A 21,993-nucleotide genomic window follows, 5' to 3' on the forward strand; every position below is an offset into this window, starting at 1 on the left:
TCGAGCCACTTACAGGGGAGGACCTGCCAACCGGAACAATCACCGAACCCGGAGCAAGAGCTGATATAAGCGCTATGGGGTTCTGGACTAGAGGCCAGAGAGCATTTTTTGATGTCAGGGTATTCAATGCCTACGCTCAACGGTATTCTAGGAAGAGCCTCAAAAGCGCTTTTGAAGCAAATGAAAGAGAGAAGAAAACCCACTATAACCATCGAATCATAAACGTGGAACAAGGATCCTTCACACCCCTAATCTTCACAACCAACGGGGGAACCGCTAGAGAAGCTTCAAATTTCATCAAATCTTTAGCTATCCTGATTTCCGACAAGAGGGATGAACTGTTTAATCAGACTTTAAACTGGATAAGAACAAAACTTGCTTTTGCTCTGATTAGATCCACAGTCTTATGTTTACGTGGGTCTCGTGTGCTCAAAAAGCAGAAAACTGAAAACTTGGATGATATTATTATCACTGAAGCTACTGCTTATATAAACTAGTTTTTTTCTTTTACTATTTTCTAACCCTTTGTTTTTTCTATGTTTTAATATTTCCACCTGTACTTATACATATAATGTATGTTACGTTTTTAGACCCAGTCAACGGAGGCTCTGGGAAATATATAAAAAAAAAAAAAAAAAAAAAAAAAAAAAAAAAAAAAGTACTTAAATATCCGAGCAGATCTTGCCTACTACACGTTGTCTGCATAAAGAACGGCCGCTACTACCAGAATTTTATTTTGCGTGGTCACACGTCCTAGTGGTCCGTGAATTAGAAACAACAGATAATTTATATAAAATGCAATGACCACGGAATTTCCCTTTAAAAATGGTCTTGTGACAAAATTACAAACAAAATTGATACCAGGAGGCAAGCAGAGGGTCAGCTGAAGCTTTGTCCTTTCACTTGACTTTGTCTCTGTGATAGACTCATATAATCTGGTATGGACACAAATGCAAAGAGAGGTTTGTTGAAGCCAATGGATTCTTATGATTCAGAAGAAGACTCCATCAGCTCTGATGATGAGCTTCTTGGAGGAGAAGAACGAGTTCCTTCAATCCAAACACGTTCTGGAGCCCCACCAGCATCATCATTCACAGACCCAGATGACATGAGCGCTAGTCTCAACGCTCCTGAAGATAAAGGAAATGTGATCTATATCATTTTCTTCATTCAAGGAATTGGCATGCTTTTACCATGGAATTTTTTCATCACCGCAAAGAGTTACTTTTCATACAAGTTTGAGGAAAATGCTACATTTCAAGACAGATTTGAAAACGCATTTGCTTTAGCAGCTATGATTCCTGGTGTATTGAGTTTACTTTTCAACATATTCATGACAGGCCGTATCTCAAGAAATTTCCGACTAACTTTGAGTTTAACAGTCATGTTTCTTGCATTTGTTGCTACAACAGTTTTGGTCAAAGTTGACACCCAAGATAAACCTACGATGTTCTTTGCTATCACAGTTGCTACATGCACTATTCTGAATCTTGCTACTGGTATTTTCCAAGGGACAATCTTTGGAATTGCTGGTATAATTGGTTCCCGCTATATGCAAGCTATTATGAGTGGTCAAGCTACAGCTGGTATATTTGCTGCAGTTGCAGATTTGGCAACAAAACTTGCAAATCCAAACTATGCCAAGGAACCCACAACCAGTGCTCTGATTTACTTCATTATCGCCTCAGCTTTCATTATAATAACTGGAATAGCATATTCTACATTATTCAGACTGCCAAGAATGCAGTTCTACTTCCGAAGGTTTGAAAGGCACACCGAACGAGATATTGAAAATCGTCAAACTGCCAACCACACTCCAAATGTAGAGAAAATTCCATATGTCCTTATCTTAAAGGCAATTTCTGGGAAAGCTGCTTCTGTTTTCATTGTTTTTGCTATAACACTAACCTGTTTCCCTGCGATCATGGCTGGTATTTCTTCAACAAACAAGGGAAATGGATCAGTATGGGACAACGAGCTTTTCGCAACACTTGTAGTTTTCTTAGTATTCAATGTCGGTGATTGGATTGGAAGGATCCTTGCTGGAATCGTTCAAATTGTAAATGAAAAGAGTAAATGGCTTATTGTGCTATGTATTTCCAGAATCGTATTTATTCCATTATTCTTAATGTGTAATTATGAACATAGAGTGCTGCCATATGTCTTTAACCATGACTTTTGGCCTATCATTATTAATATTCTCTTTTCTGTATCTAATGGCTATCTTGGAAGCTTAGGAATGATGTATGGCCCAAAAATGGTTGCACTTGAGTATGGAGAAACTGCTGGGACAATGATGTCATTATTTTTACAAATGGGATTGACATTTGGTGCTTGTTTATCATTTGCTTTTTAGTCAATTTTAACACATTTTAAATTTTCATTATATGTTCATTTGATTTTACACAATGTGCGTAATTTAACATTTAAAAATTTTTTCAAGTACCCTCTCGGTTTTTAAAACTTTTCACTTTCAGCTTTTCTGTTGAACATACATTACAGAGGATTTAAATTCCAAAGCATTAAAATGCTTTATAATTGATAGTCTTTATATTTTCATGGGGTGAAATTTCGTATTTTTTCAACGACACTAAAATATTTTTTATTAATTAAAATTTCAAAAATTATAAAACGCATTTTGTAATAGAGTAGTTTTCGTAATATTTCGACATTCATAAAGTTAACAAATTCGAAACACAAAAAATTGACAAATTAATTTTGACAGATACCTGGATTGAGTTACTCTCCTGAAATAAGATCATATTGTCTCTTTTGTACCCTTTTTCAATGTCAAAGTGTTGTTGTGTATTAGTACTAGTAATCGTATGGTTTGGAGTGCAATTAACGATTAATCACGAGTAACAAAGGAGAAAATAGTAATTTGCACGAGTCCGAAGGACGAGTGCAAATTACGGTATTTTCTCCTTTGTTACGAGTGATTAATCGTTAATTGCACGACAAAACATACGATTCCGAGGTAATCGTCAGTAAATAATCATTAGTAAATCATAGTTTTTTTGTAAACATTCGAAAACCTCCTTTTTTATTCTTTTGTTTAAAAAGAAAACATTGCAGTGTAATTTTTCTTTGTTTTCAATTAAAAGAAGCTATTGTAACGTAAAATTTCTTTGCTCTTTTTTATATTGAAGAAAAAAAATGTCTTTGTTTTTTATTATATAGTAAAAAAAAGTCTCTGACACAGGACTTGGGAGAGAAAAGAATAAGGGGACAAAAGTGTCCCCCCGCCGAAGAGTGCAAAAAGTGGTAATAGTGCAATTAACGATTAATCGCACTCCTCTAAACCAATCAGATTCGAGTAATTCTGCACGGCTGACGATTACTTATTAAACCTTGACTTACGTAATGGTTTTTAAAATGATACATATCGTAGGAAAGATAATAATAAGATAAGATAATGATAAGTTCGTAAGTACCGGGTGTCCCAGAAAAAAGTTCCGCTCTTTCAAGTGAATTTTCTCGAGTTCTATGAACTTTTAGATAATGAATCTTTTCGCATTGGAAAGAGGAAGGATAAACTTAAATTTTGAGGGGTCATTTATTAAATTAAGTCAACTTGATCAAAAGTTATAGCCTAAATGCTAAAACATCACTTTCCAAAAAAGTCAAAAAAAGACGAAAAAAGAGGAGATTAAATCATCATAAAGAAAGCACTTCTTTTGCCAATTTATTTACGCTCAAAGTTTTTTCCATGCAGTTCTTTAAGGTGTCTTTATTTTATTGTTAATTCCTTTTCTTTTCTTTGTCTAATTTAACGAGCTCCCATGGGCATAATCAAGGGGCACGATGCTTTTTCGAGCTCCAAACATTCGTCAAAATCTTACCAAGAGTTTACAAAGCTTTTTGTGTCTTTGTCTTACAATGAATTTAATCCCCTCTTTTTTCGTCTTTTTTTGACTTTTTTGAAAAGTGATGTTTTAGCATTTAGGCCATAACTTTTGATCAAGTTGACTTAATTTAATAAATGACCCCTCAAAATTTAAGTTTATCCTTCCTCTTTCCAATGCGAAAAGATTCATTATCTAAAAGTTCATAGAACTCGAGAAAATTCACTTGAAAGAGCGGAACTTTTTTCTGGGACACCCGGTACTACTGTGTAACTTATGGTATGTCTAAAAAGGACACAAGTTTGGCCCAGAAAACTGGGGACCTTAGGCATAGTCTTTATATTAGTATTATAGTATTTATACGTCAAAAGAAGTGTATTAGCATATAGATTTCAGAAATGCCTGTTAATAAAACTTCTATTTTTTGAAATTAGAGAAAAGTACTTTATGACGTCAAAACTACTTAAAATTTGAATATTTCAAAAACTAATGATCAAATTAGGATGAAATTTTCACCTCAGATCATCCTATCAGTCGGGACAACTACATAGAAAAGGCAAGTATTGCTTTAACGGGAAATAATTCCTGATCGGGATAGTGGAAAACTTCCCGAAATAGCTAGACTTTCCAAATCGGGAAATTCACCAGTTTCCCGATCGGGAAAGTGGCCTCTGAGCACTCCGAAAATGCCTGTGGAAAGTTTAAAACTTGTCCCTCTTGTAACGGAGGGAAAATTATATTCACCAGGTACATAGTTAAAAAATCCACCAAGTAATTACTTCTTTTAATTCTACTTTCCCCATTCCCAATTAAAAACTTCCCTATTTGGAAACTTTTTCTCGATCGGGAAACAAGTCATGGTTTTTGCCCCTCCCTTAAAATAAGGAGGGGGGTAAGAAAAGTGCCTTTTAAAAAAGGGGGGTTTTTTGTAATCATTTTAAAATAAGGGGGATTCTTTATTAAGGGCTGCAAGAATCTATCAAAACAAGAAAAAAGGGGGGACTAAAATTTGAAGATTGTTGATTGAATTTTAGATGTTATGTCTTTGGTTGTAATGGTAATAATTTTCTTTATCTAATAATATCTTCTTTCCCGTTTTCATGCTCACAATATCATGCCCAATTTTTTGCAGACCATGCTATGTTGAAACTTATGTACCAAATCAAACCATAAAAACTACTATTCCCTCCAATTAGATAACGTTTTAAATTGTTTTGAGGGTGTAAAAAGTGAAAAATTTTCTTCGTCGCCCAACCATGATGGGCGACATTTTTTCCCTAAATCTTGGCCCTTCACTCAAAATAGCTTGCCAGGGTCCATGAATCTGCATCCTCTCTTCCCTCTCTCTCTCTATTGTAAAAGATTGTTTGCTGAAAGGTACAAAAATTCTCTTGAAATAGTTGCTCGACATCAATGATCTTTGACATTTGCAGCAGAGACTTAATTTTACAAGTTGTCAAGTTTACAACTGTCACATCAAAATCAATGTCATAAGCATGAAATCTTACTTGTGTTTTACTGCCTAAATTCTATACTTGGGAAGACCTCTTGCTTGACCTAACTTAAACTAGGACTACAATCAGAAGACATTCCCAGTTCAAATCTAATAATGAAGATATAATTTACAAGGCCTAAGATATGAGCAAAACACAACTGTTATACCAGATACTGCATCTTTTGTTTGGTTTTATTTGTATCATTTGATTATAGGATCCAGTTTATTTCCAATTTATGATTTCTTTTTATTGAATTTTATTTAGTTGGATATCATCATGTACCTAATATAATGTTGATGGTATTGATATCAAACCAATCGTTGTAGTTTGTTATTGTCAAACTCTAAGGATAAAAATCTGAGGGGAGACTTCGTTTTTTTATTTTAAGGGGGAAATTCTAACAAGGGGTACTGTAGGCTGCTGGCATCCACTAACGGATTCGTGCTCTTTATAGCTCCTATACTACCTAGGGTTTTGTAGAGGTCTGCGATTCAGACTAGGGGTACTGGTAATTTTTGTTCGATTTAAGGGAGGAGATTTTTTTTAAGGGCAAAATTGCATTTTAAGGGGGGACTGAAAAAGTAGGCAGAAACCATGCAAGTAAATCTGCTTTGTTTACAAAAATTCAATTTTCCCGTTCGCGGGGACGATGAAAAATTCTTGACCAAAACGGGAAACAGTAAAGTGATGAAGTTTTCAATCTGGAAACAGTTTCCTTTTTGGGTTATTTTCACCTTCCCGTTCGGGAAATATTTCCCGTTAAGGCAATAGTTGCCTTTTTATGTAGTGATACCGACTGCCTATTGAGAGGAAAGAATTGACGAAAAAAGTTTATTGAAAAACGATGATGTCATCAGTTTTTCAGCCAAAATAGATTTTTATCAAATAGACTGCTGACGTCATGTCATAAAGTGTTTTATTAAGAGGCATTTCTAAAATTTCTAAAGTCTGTCTCGATTTAATTTGCAGTGGAGACTAAAAAGGCTATAACTTTTGATAGAATTCGAATTAACCGCTATCTAATTCGAATTCTATTCTATTTGGAGTGAGGGTTGTGGGTGAATCGTGTAATAATAATAATGGTAAAAATAATTGATATTGCAATTTATTTGTCGAATTTACCGATAACAAGCGAAAGAATAGAAGGCGATAACATATTTCCACCAGAAAATGAAAATAAATCCCACACTTTCAATTTCTATCGCCCAGTGGAAACCAAACTTTAACTTCAAAACGGTTTTTTATTCACAAGATAGATCCGGGGGGGAGGTACTACCCTTGTCGACCGACGGGGTTGCTCCGCTGAGGTTCCAAAAAACTCCTTTTTTCAAAAATTTTCCCGAAATTTGCGAAAAAGTGACAATGAATGGGACTGAAATTCTAAAACTTTCTCAAATTTTCTACTTTTTCCCCAAATTTTCCGAAAAAGGCACCCTACGAAGGTGTTTTCAAGACCCTACCTGAGACTCGTGGGTGTTAAAAAAGGTACCCTGACCTGCGGCGCATCCCCATAACCCAAGATTGCCCAAGGAGCAAAAGATTTGGAAATTCTGGATCCCTGGTATTTTCAGCCAAGGTATAGCGTGGTCAGGTGGCATAAACAAGTATCAATATTACAAATTTCTTTTGGCACCTCTCAATATGGTCAACTGTGTCGAATTTCAGCCTTTTATCACCCTTATTTTTGCGCTTACCAAGAAATTATGTTTCTTCAAGAATTTATGCAAATTTGCGTGAACGCGAAAAAGTCTTCAAAAACTTTTTTAAAATTTTTCAGAAACCCTAAAATTTCTCTCCAAAATTGACTTCTTAACCTGTCATTAGGAGAATGTATTAAAGCCAATGTGGAAAATTGTTGCTAGAAAATTGTTGCTAGAAAATAATTGAGATAAACCTTCCTTGTCATTGCTAGAGTGTCTTTTTTAATTTCTAATTTCTATTTTCAACAACTTCATTTTTTCAGGGAGTTTAATCACATCAGATCTAATGAGGTCGATTAAGTTTACCTCTAAACCTGTTTATCATTGGTAATTTTTTTTTTGAATTTTCAGGTCACCCCAAAGAAAGAAATTCGTCATTAAATAGGAGGAGAGCACCCACCGAAGAAGACGTGCTTCTTTAGCAAAAGACACCCACAGATAAAAATGATTCGATTAGCTTGCCACAAAACAGGAGCAATTAACTTCATAAAAGATCACGTCATGACGACTGTGAACGACTTAAGTGCATCCCAGGGTTGACAGATTAAAACAACAGAAAACACTTTTTTTCAATCCTGCAGATTTTCACGGAAGTAGCCTGTGATTTTGAACAACACCGAAAGGGGAAACAGGCTAATTAAACGCTAATTGATATCAATTGGCATCTGAACACTCTACTTAGTAACGTCATTCTCATAAAACATTTAGAGGAGTCACGCCAGCTTTTTTTTGAAACTGAAACAACAATCTCAGAGAAACACCTGAAAGTATAACGCCCTTCTGAAATCCTTGACACAGTTAAACCGCCCGTCCAGGTTGTAATACATCAGAATGAACATGATTTCAATACATTTAATCTTATGCTTAATTTAATAAAATCATCCTTAAAGAGCAGAGAGCAATAGATAACCAAGGTCCGTCAGTGGTTATGAAATACACTGTTCCATACGTGAGTATCTTCAAAGAAGCTTTTTACCACATTATTAAACCACATTTGTACCTTCACAAGTTTCAACTTGTCCATAAAAGGAACGATCCATATGGAATCAAAATGCAGAGAATGGAATCACTGTTATGAATGGGCTAAGAAAGAATAACCCTTTGTAAAACACCCACATGTCTTTGATTACCGGTGAGCCAAAAGTCGGTTAATTTAAACTAGCAGGGTGCTTTGATTAGCAAACAAAGCATCTCGCAGTGAAGGAATTACAAACCCTCCGAAGCTTCGCCTATATAAAGTTCTCATGAGTGTAGTGAACCAGAAAGTCAAAGTATTCGAACGGACAAACAAGACTCAAAGTGTGGAACATCAAAATATCAAATAAAGAAAGAGAAATGTTGAAAATGTTGGCGTTGACCTTTTGCTGGATTGGGATATTGGAAGCTCACTCATGGATGACCTGTCCGCCGTAAGATCATTTTTATCGATCGATGATTCGAATTCTCCACTAGATGAAAGTAATGCTAGAGTTCAAGGGTTTGTTGTTGTGGTCTCGCACAGAAACATTCATTGCACCAAATTGGTTTCATTGCTTGTTTTCGTAAACTTTACTTTATGGGTTCTCTTCCTTTTGTTCTTCAGATCTTTTGATAACAAAGTCATTCAAAGAGGAGGTATCCAAGGCAATTGGTGTGAGACACTCAGAGGTAAGTTTTTTGTCCTTATATTCATCCTTCAATTTCATTCCAAGAAATTTAAGTCCGCTGAGAGCTCCTTTTTCAATAGCTGATTTGTCTGAAATTAAGAAAAGGACATTACTTTTCGCTTGAGGTACCGAAACAGTTTACACCTCATAAAATGTATTGATTGATTTTAGGTGGAAGTCCAACGACGCACGTCAAAGCTGGCGACAGGTTGAAGGTGAATTCATCCCGCTCTTTTTTTCGAAAAATTTTCTTTGTCACTCATTGAAATTTATTCTACATCTTTTTCGAAGTAGGTAAAAAATATGCTATCAATTAAAATACCGGGTGTCTCTGAAAAAACTCCCCCCTGTTTGATTCAAAAGTGCGAAAAAGTGAAAAAATATATTAGCTTGATTTTTTCGAAATCGTTTAGAGGAGGGTTTAACTTAAATTTTGGTATATCAAACTTTAAAATTGCGAAAAAAGACGAAAAAACAGGATATCAAATCTTTTGTTAGAGAAAAACACACTCAAACTTTCTCTTCTCCACTCAAATAGACTCGCTAAGCTTTGGAAACTTTTGGAAACATTTTGATAAAAGTTTGTTGCTTGTTTAAACTTCATGCTCATTAATGAATCCAAAAGGAGCTCTAAATTGGCAATAAAAATCATTAAAACGAATAATAAAACAAAAAAGATGTACAGAAGTTCAAAAGTAAAACTTTACTGTCAATAAAGTACAGTGTTTTCTTGTCTAATTTGATACCCTGTTTTTTCGTCTTTTTTCGCTCTTTTTGAAAACAATTTTTTTACTCTTTTTGATTTGTCATAACTTTTGGTCTAATGAAGCAATTTTAAAGTTTGATATACCAAAATTTAAGTTAAACCCTCCTCTAAACGATTTCGAAAAAATCAAGCTAATATATTTTTTCACTTTTTCTCAATTTTGAATCAAACAGGGGGAAGTTTTTTCAGAGACACCCGGTACGTAATCAATTAGTATGTCTATTTATCTCTTTATTACAATTAAGGAGGTCGTGGTTGATTGAAATTAATTTTACTCTGATTATTAGGTTGGATGGACATCGAACAACCATGCAGGAGGTTGGGTTCGAATTTCGTTAGTGCCATGGGGGTGGATGGATTTGGATGCAGGAGATAAAGAAGTGGAGTTGAAAAGAAACGTGATGAAGATAGCGTGCTATGGTCACGATCAACGTGAGGGGAAAACACGGAATGGTGATTGCGTGCATCCTTGTGATGGGAGGCCTGGTTGCGATTATCAAGCTGGTCAGTATTTTATTCATGCATCAGCGCTTTTTTGTTTGAGGAGGAATTTTCCTTTTTCCATACATGCATCATCCTGCAAATACTTTTTGAGCTCCTTTTCACAAGTCTACATAACCCTAAAAAACTAGATACTATAGAAAAGCGAACCTTGAGAAACGGTAGTCTCGAGCTCTGATTGGCACTAACCTAAGCAATCGAAACTGTTTTCAACCATTCATGATTGCAAGAAAACATGAATTCCAACCTAGGAGTTTCATACACACAATCTTTCTACATCTGGATACTGCCCTTTGATTTGTAGAGATAACGTATAAGCTTCTCCCACCATGAAGTGACTTGATCAAATTGAAACAATATATAAACCATTTTCTCCATCCCTTCTAGACGATAAAGACATTCATCGTTTCGACACAACAATCGGCATCCCTACCAACCTTGAAGACGGTGATTACGTTCTCCAAGTCACAATGCTTGTCGGTAACACCGGAACACCGTACAACAGTTGCGGGAGGCTTCGCATTTCCGGTGGTAACCCGAACTTCGATTGTGTAAACAGTGATCCAGTTTTGGTTTATGATTGTTTAAAAAGTGGAGGACCAAGACCTGAAAATTCGATCGGCGTTGGTAAGTCATTCTTCACCAAAACATTATGTGAAATTATGTGAATACAACTTTAACAGTTAGATAACCAGGAACATTTTTGGTCAGGCTATCATTACACATCTCTCTCTATAACGTGTGAGCTTTCATAAAGACCGCTAAAAATTTTCTTTGGCACGTGGAGAAGAAGTTGTTTAAAGTTTCTGAGCTGAGGATATTAGAAAGCGTGTTTGGGAAGCCAACACAAGCACTTAATACTATTCTGACGCAGTCTTACACTCTTTCCATTGTAGGGACGAAGAATGGAGATTTCTGTTACAATCTGGATGGCACAAAAGGTTCAATTGATGCTCGCATCTCACAGATTCCAATCAATGTGGAATGCGACGCTCGATTGTCTTGTTTGAACAGTGTCAAAGCGGCTGAATGCGCCAAAGATCAAACTATGGGTGAAATCGTGGTATGTTTTCCTCTATCTTAAAATAAGAGAGAGTGAGTGAGTGCCCTAGATATTATTCTTCCAGTAAGCGTCCATAGGGATAAACCAAGATCAGCGGAGCTCAGTTAGCTCAATTGAATCAAACCAAGTGAAGCAGAAATGTCCTATCAACTTGAAGTAGAAGTTATCTCAACCTTTTTCTGTTGTTTTTTTGGCACAGGGCGCCAGAGGGCCGTTTCCGAAGCATCCGGTATGCCGTGCGTACAATGTATTGGAGAAATTAGCACCTTCGTGTAAAGATGGCTTGAAGAATGGAGATGAAGAGGGCGTGGATTGTGGCGGAGAGAATTGTGGGGCGTGTCCAACCGATCCCTCCCCAACTGTTCCTGCTACTGCTTACTATTCGTAAGTTTGCTTTGCTTTCATTTGTTTAAGCGAATAGTTTTTTATGGTTGGAACTTTCTTTGAGTTTCATTTGTTTTAACGAATAGTTTTTTATGGTTGGAACTTCTTTGAGTTTCATTTGTTTTAACGAATAGTTTTTTATGGTTGGAACTTTCTTTGAGTTTCATTTGTTTAACGAATAGTTTTTTATGGTTGGAACTTTCTTTGAGTTTCATTTGTTTTAACGAATAGTTTTTTATGGTTGGAACTTTCTTTGAGTTTCATTTGTTTTAACGAATAGTTTTTTATGGTTGGAACTTCTTTGAGTTTCATTTGTTTTAACGAATAGTTTTTTATGGTTGGAACTTTCTTTGAGTTTCATTTGTTTTAACGAATAGTTTTTTATGGTTGGAACTTCTTTGAGTTTCATTTGTTTTAACGAATAGTTTTTTATGGTTGGAACTTTCTTTGAGTTTCATTTGTTTTTGTTTTTATGGTTGGACTTCTTTGAGTTTATTTTTTTTACGAATAGTTTTTTATGGTTGGAACTTTCTTTGAGTTTCATTTGTTTTAACGAATAGTTTTTTATGGTTGGAACTTCTTTGAGTTTCATTTGTTTTAACGAATAGTTTTTTATGGTTGGAACTTTCTTGAGTTTCATTTGTTTTAACGAATAGTTTTTTATGGTTGGAACTTTCTTTGAGTTTCATTTGTTTTAACGAATAGTTTTTTTATGGTTGGAACTTCTTTGAGTTTCATTTGTTTTAACGAATAGTTTTTTATGGTTGGAACTTTCTTTGAGTTTCATTTGTTTTAACGAATAGTTTTTTATGGTTGGAACTTCTTTGAGTTTCATTTGTTTTAACGAATAGTTTTTTATGGTTGGAACTTTCTTTGAGTTTCATTTGTTTTAACGAATAGTTTTTTTATGGTTGGAACTTCTTTGAGTTTCATTTGTTTTAACGAATAGTTTTTTATGGTTGGAACTTTCTTTGAGTTTCATTTGTTTTAACGAATAGTTTTTTATGGTTGGAACTTCTTTGAGTTTCATTTGTTTTAACGAATAGTTTTTTTATGGTTGGAACTTCTTTGAGTTTCATTTGTTTTAACGAATAGTTTTTTATGGTTGGAACTTCTTTGAGTTTCATTTGTTTTTAACGAATAGTTTTTTATGGTTGGAACTTCTTTGAGTTTCATTTGTTTTAACGAATAGTTTTTTATGGTTGGAACTTTCTTTGAGTTTCATTTGTTTTAACGAATAGTTTTTTATGGTTGGAACTTTCTTTGAGTTTCATTTGTTTTAACGAATAGTTTTTTATGGTTGGAACTTCTTTGAGTTTCATTTGTTTTAACGAATAGTTTTTTATGGTTGGAACTTCTTTGAGTTTCATTTGTTTTAACGAATAGTTTTTTATGGTTGGAACTTTCTTTGAATGTGTTGTTAGAAAGGCGAGGTAAAAACTCCCATTCACGATCGGAAATAAAATCAATAAACGTTGTCAGGGATGAGTCCTAGGCTTCACAAAACCGAATGGAAATAATAATAAAGGAGTCAATAATGTAATTATCATTTCAGCTGGTTATAAATAAATGTTTGCACGAGACGAGAAATAATTTTCCTTTTTTTTTATTTCGCTTCAGAGCTATCGGTCAAGTGTCACAATTGTGGTGGGGTAGTGGGCAGATCACCATCAAAGTGTCCATCAGAAAAAGAATCAGCTCCTCGCAATGCTGGCAACTACTTTTACAGTTCCGAAATACAATCAAAATGACAGCCCATGCGTGGGGCGATGGAATGTTGGTCAACCAAGGAGAAGCAGGTCAGAGCTTTTTCACACCTTCTCTAAGAAATTATGGTTAAGGATCGAAGAACGTGCTCGAAATAGATGAACAGTGTTCATTTCTTTTCCATGCAAAGCCAGCATCCTTTAAAGGTTGAAATTCGAACAGGATAACGTCCAACTAACGTTATGAAACGGGCGTTAGTCAGACATTTGGCTTTGTGCCAATCGTGGGAAAACATGAACAAAAACAACATTCATACCTTTCTTTTTTTTAAAGGGCGTACAATGATTTTCGAGGCGTCCAATCAAGGGCGGTCATGGTCGAGCGGGAGCACCATATCAGTAACTTTCCCAATCAACAAAGGATCCATCAATGATGATGAATGGACGGATGGAAATATGAAGTTCAATTCCGCCATCTTTGAAGTATTCGACGATACAAATGTATGTTGACGTTTCTACTCTAAATAAAAAATGGTTCATATTTTACTATTACAGTATTTAGAAGTGATTTGTTACTCAAATTATAAAAATGTGTCGAGACAAAATTGTCTTGATAATGACTGAAAATTCCACACCTTCAAAACAAGCAACTCAATTTTCAAAAATCCTTGGTGATTTAAATTTCAAAATTTTCACATTTTCATCATACAGGAATGTAAAGGCATCAAAGTCAACCCAAATTGAGCAATGGAAAATCTTCAAAAATAATTCAAAGATTTGATGCTACAGTAGTACCTTTTTTGTAATAACTTATTTTATACTATTGATTATTTTAAGAATTTATATGTCGGTGTTTTTTACACTTTTGGCGAAAACGTGACATTGAATTTTCTAAAAAACGGTTTTTCTTGAATAATATAAGTTTCAACAAGGATTTTGGGATGAAATCTTCCAAAAAGGTGGAGTACACGAGCTTAGAGCTTTGGTTTTGGTCCCAGGAGCGAAGAAGGATTCAATATTCCAAAATATTAGATTTTATGAACTTTGGAATTATGAGAGTTACGTGGCTCTTGGATTTATTCTGATGGTCTCAACATGTCACACGATCTCCATATTTTATGAAACAATGATGAAGAGCACTTTTGGATCCGAAATTCCATCCGGAAAACATCTCTGAACTTGAACAATTATAAAAGATACATTTCATCGTTAAAATGGGCTGATTACAATCTAAAATCAATCAAAAGTCAATTGCACTTTACGTTAAAACATTCTCAGATACCAAAAAGTGCGGTTTCACGAGCGTTTTAGGATTAAAAACTCCAATTTAAAGCGATTGAAGTGGTGCACCCAACCCCAGCCCCAACTTTTCGCAAAATGGAATTATTAATCCTTTGGGGCTCTATCTGAGCTTATTTTAAGGCATTGACGTAACGACATATCACGTATAACGTAAAAAAATCAGTTTAGAACCTTGTAGGATATTTCATTCCAGACTAATATGCTCATTTTGGATAAGACAAAGTATGCTTCTTTCAATGAAGGATTCCATAATCCTTGGATGCTCTACTCTGGTGGAAAATTTTATTTTCGTGGTCTTAGGGACCCAAACCTTCCAAATAGTTAAATTCGAACTACTTAATGTCAAATAAACATACTCCAATCCTCAGTTCAAAAAGACTCAAACTCAAAAAGAAATCAGGAATAAGTAATTCCAAACTGCTCCCAGCTGGAAGATTTTTTATTTAGGAATAGAAAGTACATAAATGCTCCATCCTGCAAAATTTCAGTTCTAAAGCCACATTATATCAAAAGTTATTGCTCTTGGAATCCATAATCCATTTTCATTATGGAACCGTTTAATCCTAACGTGCTCCTAACTTTAAGAGGTTATAAGTACTAGCTTAGTTTCTCTAGAAGGCTCGGGGAAAAAGGAATGGAATCTTCAATCCTTTGCCGATCCCCTGATATCCAATTAAGAAAAAGTGCACTTTGTATTTATTTTTAAAAAGTGTTTTAAAAAACTTCACGTTTTCGCCAAAAGTGTAAAAAACACCGACATATGTGGTATAAATGATAATATTTTTTAATTTTTGAATAAAAAATCTTTCAAAATCTAAATAATTTTTTTTCTTCAAAATCCTAATAAAACATAACAAGACGACCTAGTGTAAAAAAATTCACCTAATATTTGAAAAAAGTATGCTTAACTGCCGGCTGAAAAGCTGATACGAAAAAACATGAGGCGGATCATAGAAAAAAGTTTTGGGTCCAGTCATGAGAAATGATATGGACAAGCATTAAAGCGACATTTAAATTTGATTTCTATTAAGAGTTATTGAATTGCTTCTTATAAAGTAGATGCCTAAATATAAATATGCTCATATTATGCATCGTCCCTTGTTTACTTTGTAAGAATTAATCACCAAAAAGTATGTCACCGTCTATCAAGAGTTAAAATTTTGATTCTTATAAATTACAGCTTATTGAATGCTGAAATCTCAAAGGAAAGAAAGGAAAATCCAACTTTTCCAAAAGAGGAATAACATCATGGGTCACAAACTGAGCAGGATGGAAAAAATAGATACAGGAATGGCTTAAAGATACAGGGATAGATTAGCCCTTAGATAAGGATTAGAAAAACTATTAAAAAATAAAAATATAAAGTCAGTGAAATTATTTTCTAGTGATTTCGTCTTGAATCGATTTATATCGTTCTAATTCTTCGATGGAAACGGAAGGCGAACATGAAGTGATGGCTTCCTCGAAATCTTCCATCGAAACAATCGCTTGATCCACGTTCAAAGGAATTTTCTGATTCTCGTGAGCTATGATCATTCTTTTGATGCAACACATCACAGCATTCGATGCTAAGGCTTTGAAATCGGCGCCGGTTAAATTGGCAGGCAGTTTTTCAACAATTTCCTCCAAAGAAATTTCAGGCGAAAGATGAATCTTTTGAGTAACAGCTCTCAACAGTTTCAAACGCTCGTTCCGCCCTTCTGGTATTCCTACGTAAACCAATTTATCGAAACGCCCGGGGCGTAAAAGGGCGGCGTCTAAGAGGTCAGGGCGGTTGGTGGCGGCAATGATGAAAACATTAGTATTATCATGCATTCCATCGAGCTCCGATAAAAGTTGTGAAACGATCCGGTCCATTACACCACCGGAATCGCCTGTCCGACCACGGTTCGGTGCCAGCGAGTCAATCTCATCGAAGAAGACAACACACGGAGCCATTCTTCGAGCTGTTTTGAACGTTTCTCTGACGTTCTCTTCACTCTGTCCAACATACATATTAATCAACTCGGGTCCTTTCACACTGTAAAAGTTCAAATTGAATTCAGTCGCTACAGCTTTTGCTAATAAAGTTTTCCCACATCCAGGAGGACCGTAAAAGAGTAACCCAGATCGTCTCATATTCTTACGGAACAAAGTCGGAAATTTCATGGGTAGCTCGATCGTATCGAAAATATCTTTTTTGACGTTCTCTAAACCGCCGACATCCTTCCACGTCACTTTTTGAACTTTGACGTTGGTCAGGGTGCCGGACTTTACTGAGCGAACCTCATCGACTGCTTTTAGAAACAGTTCTTTGCATTCTGGGATTGATATTTCATCTTCTCCTCCCTCTCCCGGGTGACGCTCTTCCAACATTTTACGAAAGAGGGGACTCGCTTTTCGAACAAGTTCAATTAGATCTGACAAAAAGAAACCACTCGTTTTCAGCGCGATTTCGTTGGCTTCCTTTAAACGACAATTCAACAAAGTGTTCAAAATGTGTTTTCTTTCATCTGCGGATGGCGCGTCTAAGCAGAGGTGATACATGAACAGCGAGAAGAATCGAGCACTCATTTGATTCACTTTATTTGTGCTTGCCACTAGCAAGAGAGGTAGTTCATGACAATCAAGTTCTCGTAAAATATTTGCGAAATAGCTGACAAGTCTTCTCTCCTCTTTCTCTCCCTCTTTATCTTTGCAGAGTGCGTGGATATTCTTCAAGTATAAAACACATGGCCGACTACTTTTAACATTATCAACAAGAGTCTTTAGGCGTTTCTCGGTAGCAGCAAAAGATTCTGACACAACATCCAGACAATTGACTTCAGTAAAGTGTAAACATTGATCGAAACAAAACACTTGCAGGACAATTCCTTTACCATAACCTGTAGGTGCTTCAACCAAAATGGCGGTATCAGCTGTGGAAACCTTTCCTGTTTTCAGCATACGCAAAGAATCTGTCAATTGATGTAAATAGCTTTGGTACGCCGAACGTAAATCTTTGGATAAAAACAGTTCGAATAAAAGAGGTCTATTTTTCACCATACATCCACAAAACGGTATATAACTTTCGGTATTTTTCCCCAAAACTAATTCTGTTTCCATACCAACAAATCTTCCATTGTTTTGGTGCACGTGACTCGTGTCCTTGGCAACAAGGTTGTCAACACGAAACCAGAAAACAAAAGGTGTATCGCGTGAGATCTTTTGATGCGATTGGACGAATATGGGAAAGATTTCTTTAGGTGACATCAATCGACGTTTTTGAAAATGTTCTTTTAAAAGATCATCCACAAGGTTATCATTACAGTTACCATAAGGGCAATACAGTAAAGAAATTGTGGAATGACTTGCTGTGTACTTCTCCTTGTAAGTCGAGATATCACGCAATGTTTCAAACGAAATTTCGATCTTCTGGTCATAATATTGTTTATACAATCCAGGAGAATGCGAAAGTATATTGAACAAATCAGAAGTTGAGACATAGATGACGTCATCGGTGTAAGATTTTTCTTCATCAAAAGAAGAATAAATGTTGACTTGTAAAGGGTACCAGGTTTTTCGTTCCTCACATTTTTCAAACTTTTCTTTAACAATATTTTCTGACATAGTTAACAAAGAATCTACTCCATTATTTGACACAGTTTTCTCCACAGAGATCCATTGCTTATTGAGCAGCTTCAGTGCACGTGCTGTGCCAGTTGTGATAAAAGCAGAATGGTTGGTGTTCAGGTAAGGATCCACTTGGAGTGAAATCATGTTTGTTTTGTTTGTTTTTCTGCGAAAAAAAGAAGAGTATATGAAGAAGATTGATTGGTCGTGAACATTAATGACCTAGCCAGATGCATAAAGAGGCCAGTAACAGTTTAACAGTTACAGAGGATGTCACTCTTGAGATATAGAAAAAATGATGAAAACCAAAAAGCTTGCTTAGGCGAGACCAATTTAATTTGTTGTTCTACAGGCCCGACCGACCCTATTTTTGCTGAAATAAAAAAAAATATATTGAATTTCCACTACAATATATTTTATACACTAGTTATTTGTAAGAATTAAATTTAGAAAAGTTTGAAATGCTTCAAACACTAAAATGATCTTCATCGAAGATAAAAAAAATAAAAAAAATTTTTGATCCAGATATATTTTGGAAAATATTTTCGCTACCTTACCAACCCTGATATTTATGAAACCCTGATATTTATGACCCTAAACATTTTAAATGAAAAATTTATTTTTATTTTACCGAACGACCAAGGATTTTTCTGATCTACCCGTCATAGTTTCTAGAGGGGTCAAGACTCCCCCTTAGGTAAGAGGACCCCCCCTTAAGTGCTAACCCCCCCTTAGGAAATTCATTTTTAAAATTTCACACCCCCCTTAGAAAATCAGTATAAATAAAAAATTGAAATACGGGCATAGTTTCTACCCCCTACATTCAGGGGGGTCTTGGGTTTTGATGAACCAAAAGCAAGGGGGGTGTTAAAAGTATGACTTTCCTAAGGGGGGGTTGCCAGTTAAGGGGGGTCTTCTTATCTAAGGGGGGATCTAGGAAAGTCATACTTTTAACACCCCCCTTGCTTTTGGTTCATCAAAACCCAAGACCCCCCTGAATGTAGGGGGGTAGAAACTATGCCCGTAGAACAACAAATTAAATTGGTCTCGCCTTAATGCACACGAGAAAAAATGTAAATCAATCATGCTGTAATCAAGAGAAGGGATAAAGATTTGCAGAGGGGATGACTTTAAAAAACAATACTTATTGTATCTTTTTTTACTAAAAGATTGAAAAACTAGACATCGTTTTACAGAAATTAGCTGCTTTTGAGTTTAACAAAAGATTATAATTCAAACTTATCAAAATAATCTAACTTTAAAGGTTTTCGATTCTTTAAATTGCGATGAGAAGGATATGAAATTTCAAAAAGAATCTACAAAAATTACAAATTATATTAGTGCAAAATAAACATCTTGAGAAAAAGAACAGAACTTTAATCATTTCTTTCACTGTTGATGAAAATTATTATCAAGGCTGTTGCCCTCACTTCCAACTTCCAAAGGTGCAAAATATTATTACAGTGGCTTTTTCCAAGGAGGAAATGTACATATTTTACAACCAAATCCTTTGGATAAACATCGAGAGAATTATCATGAGATAAATTAACAAGTACCAATTAATTACAAAAACTATTTAAATAAAGACTCAATAGCCTGTTCAACATTCCAAGAGTGTGTTGACAAAGCTGTTCGACTATTTTGTTCATCAAATCCCATGTCCATTAATTGTTTTATTTTGTCCTGGCATTCGTCTCCCCCTGTTTTTCCACCTGCATAAGTAGCAGTCCAATGTCGTGCTGTTTTAATGAAAGCTGGTTGTTCCTCCTTATATTGTTTTGCTACAACCGCATCCTGTGGATCATCCGGTTCCGGTGAAGCTAGCAATGCTTGGATGGAAAGTAACACAGTACGCAACGTCATTGCAGCTGCCCATTGATCTTTCAAAATATCTAAACAGATAGCCCCAGTGACTGAACTGATATTTGGGTGCCAGATTTTGGTGATAAATTTGACTTTTGGCGGGTTGAAAGGATAAGTTTCTGGTATTACTATATCAAGGAGATAATCACCACCCTCGTAGGGTGTATCGGGTGGACCACTTATCCGCCCTCTCAAATGAGAATAATGGTCATCTAGCAAATCTAACTTGATTGCATTATTTGCAACTTCTTCACTTTTGATTACTTCTTTGAATTCTCTTTGAATACGAGCCACTGCAATGTTAGACATTTTTTAAGGTCTGAAAAGAAATAAAAATATGAGAAGTTGAAGCGTTTTGTAAGTTTGGTAATCAAACAGTTCCAGTGATAATTTTCCCTTAGCCAAAAGAAGATACATCTTTGCTAAATCAAAGTTTAATGTTAAGTCTTTTGAAGAACAATATAATAAATGAATGAAAAAAAAGTGAAAAAAATGAGACATTACACCACCTTATTTTTAAAGGGGTCTAAGTCCATTTTCATGAAAATTGGGATTACAATTTAGGGCACTCCATTATTATTATTTGATGTGAGGGCCAAAGTCTTTCAAAATTAGTTGTTAAAGGTTAAAAAGAATCGTTCCGAATGTAAAAAAAAAACTTCAATTGTGATTTTCTCAAAATCACAAAAACGAACTAAAGCCAGTTTAAAATTAAGGCTCTCAGCTGTTCTCGGGACATAGGTCTCTTTAAAATTACTGTACCGAACATAAACCATTTTGGTTTTCAAGAGAAAATTTACCTTTCATTTCTTACCTTAATTCAAAAGGGGTCTAAGTCTTGTGAGCCTTAATTCAAAAGTTTTGGTAAACATATTTTTACTTATAGTTGTCTAGGGCATCGGAATTTATTAAGAACATGAAGTTAAAGGGACACTTATGGTAACAAAAAACCGGTTATCTACAAAAATTCAAGGGTCATGGAACTGTTCAACAAAGGGAACCTTCCAGGTCAAAATACAGTTTTTGGAAGTTTGCAAAAGATTGCAACATTTCAAATTAAAAAGTATTTGGATCAAGCAACTAGAAATACAACTTTCGTATTTTTTATTTTTTTGCAAAAGTTCCAGTTACATCTGACAAATTGATGTTTTGAGGTCACAATTTATAGTTTTGATTCTCATGGAAGATTCATATTTTGGTTCCCATGCTACTAAAGTGCATCCTCATATAATTGGCAGTGGAAACAAGAATGTCTGCAACTTGTGGATAGTCAAATAATTGTGGAAATTTTTTTGCTTGTTTAAGAGGATCAAAAGCGCTATATTTGAATGTATTTTTGGTTAAAAAATTTTTAGTGGTTTTTAAAATTGGTGATTAAAAAATTGAGTTTTTTTCTGCTTCTGCGGGATGCTATTGTGACTAACTGCCTGCCTAGTGAGACTACTTTAGGCGTAGAAACTTTCGCGAGCAGAAACTTTCGCGATTTTCGCGAATTTTGGCCCTTTTCGCAAAAGTAAATGTCTTTAAAAATTCTAGGAAGGGCCATTCGCGAAAGTTTATGCTCGCGAAAAATTCTTGACAAAATAGAAAATCTGTAAAACTTCAAACTTTGAATAAAATGTAACTTTTATGGCACTTTTTAGCCTGCTAAAAGACTAATAAGTCAAAGGACAAATATTTCAAGACAACCCAAGAAGTACCGGGTGTCCCAGAAAAAAGTTCCGCTCTTTAAAGTGAATTTTCTCGAGTTCTATGAACTTTTAGATAATGAATCTTTTTGCATTGGAAAGAGGAAGGATAAACTTAAATTTTGAGGGGTCATTTATTAAATTAAGTCAACTTGATCAAAAGTTATGTCTTTTTTTGACTTTTTTGAAAAGTGATGTTTTAGCATTTAGGCTATAACTTTTGATCAAGTTGACTTAATTAATAAATGACCCCTTAAAATTTAAGTTTATCCTTCCTCTTTCCAATGCAAAAAGATTCATTATCTAAAAGTTCATAAAACTCGAGAAAATTCACTTCAAAGAGCGGAACTTTTTTCTGGGACACCCGGTATTTGTGTCTCTAAGCCATTTTTTCATGTGAAAATTCTCAATTTTACGTCTTGATTCGCGAAAGTTTATGCTC

General features: G+C 35.1%; 4 protein-coding genes across 4 annotated transcripts; 2 read left to right on the forward strand and 2 right to left on the reverse strand.

Moving 5' to 3' along the window:
* The first annotated feature begins 828 nt into the window (after positions 1–828).
* LOC136801743 (equilibrative nucleoside transporter 1-like) lies at positions 829–2,742 on the forward strand. Its single transcript, XM_067058401.1, has one exon. It carries the CDS (start codon positions 941–943, stop codon positions 2,354–2,356), a length of 1,416 nt encoding a protein of 471 aa, XP_066914502.1. The 5' UTR covers positions 829–940; the 3' UTR covers positions 2,357–2,742.
* Positions 2,743–8,315: 5,573 nt separating this feature from the next.
* On the forward strand, positions 8,316–13,959 carry LOC136801744 (uncharacterized). Its single transcript, XM_067058402.1, has 10 exons — positions 8,316–8,450; positions 8,624–8,688; positions 8,859–8,902; positions 9,741–9,957; positions 10,342–10,581; positions 10,851–11,017; positions 11,217–11,401; positions 13,022–13,200; positions 13,442–13,608; positions 13,819–13,959. The coding sequence occupies exons 1-10, from the start codon at positions 8,377–8,379 to the stop codon at positions 13,849–13,851; spliced, it is 1,371 nt and encodes a 456-aa protein (XP_066914503.1). The 5' UTR covers positions 8,316–8,376; the 3' UTR covers positions 13,852–13,959.
* A 1,676-nt stretch (positions 13,960–15,635) lies between these two features.
* LOC136801749 (peroxisomal ATPase PEX6-like) lies at positions 15,636–18,162 on the reverse strand. Its single transcript, XM_067058409.1, has one exon. The coding sequence runs from the start codon at positions 18,145–18,147 to the stop codon at positions 15,784–15,786; it is 2,364 nt and encodes a 787-aa protein (XP_066914510.1). The 5' UTR covers positions 18,148–18,162; the 3' UTR covers positions 15,636–15,783.
* Positions 18,163–19,129: 967 nt separating this feature from the next.
* Positions 19,130–20,209, reverse strand: LOC136801750 (ubiquitin-conjugating enzyme E2-22 kDa-like). The gene has a single exon (XM_067058410.1). The coding sequence runs from the start codon at positions 20,170–20,172 to the stop codon at positions 19,573–19,575; it is 600 nt and encodes a 199-aa protein (XP_066914511.1). The 5' UTR covers positions 20,173–20,209; the 3' UTR covers positions 19,130–19,572.
* Between the last annotated feature and the right edge of the window lie 1,784 nt (positions 20,210–21,993).

Source organism: Clytia hemisphaerica, unplaced genomic scaffold, assembly GCF_902728285.1.
Source record: "Clytia hemisphaerica strain Z4C2 unplaced genomic scaffold, Clytia hemisphaerica genome assembly, whole genome shotgun sequence".
Classification (NCBI taxonomy): Eukaryota; Metazoa; Cnidaria; class Hydrozoa; order Leptothecata; family Clytiidae; genus Clytia; species Clytia hemisphaerica.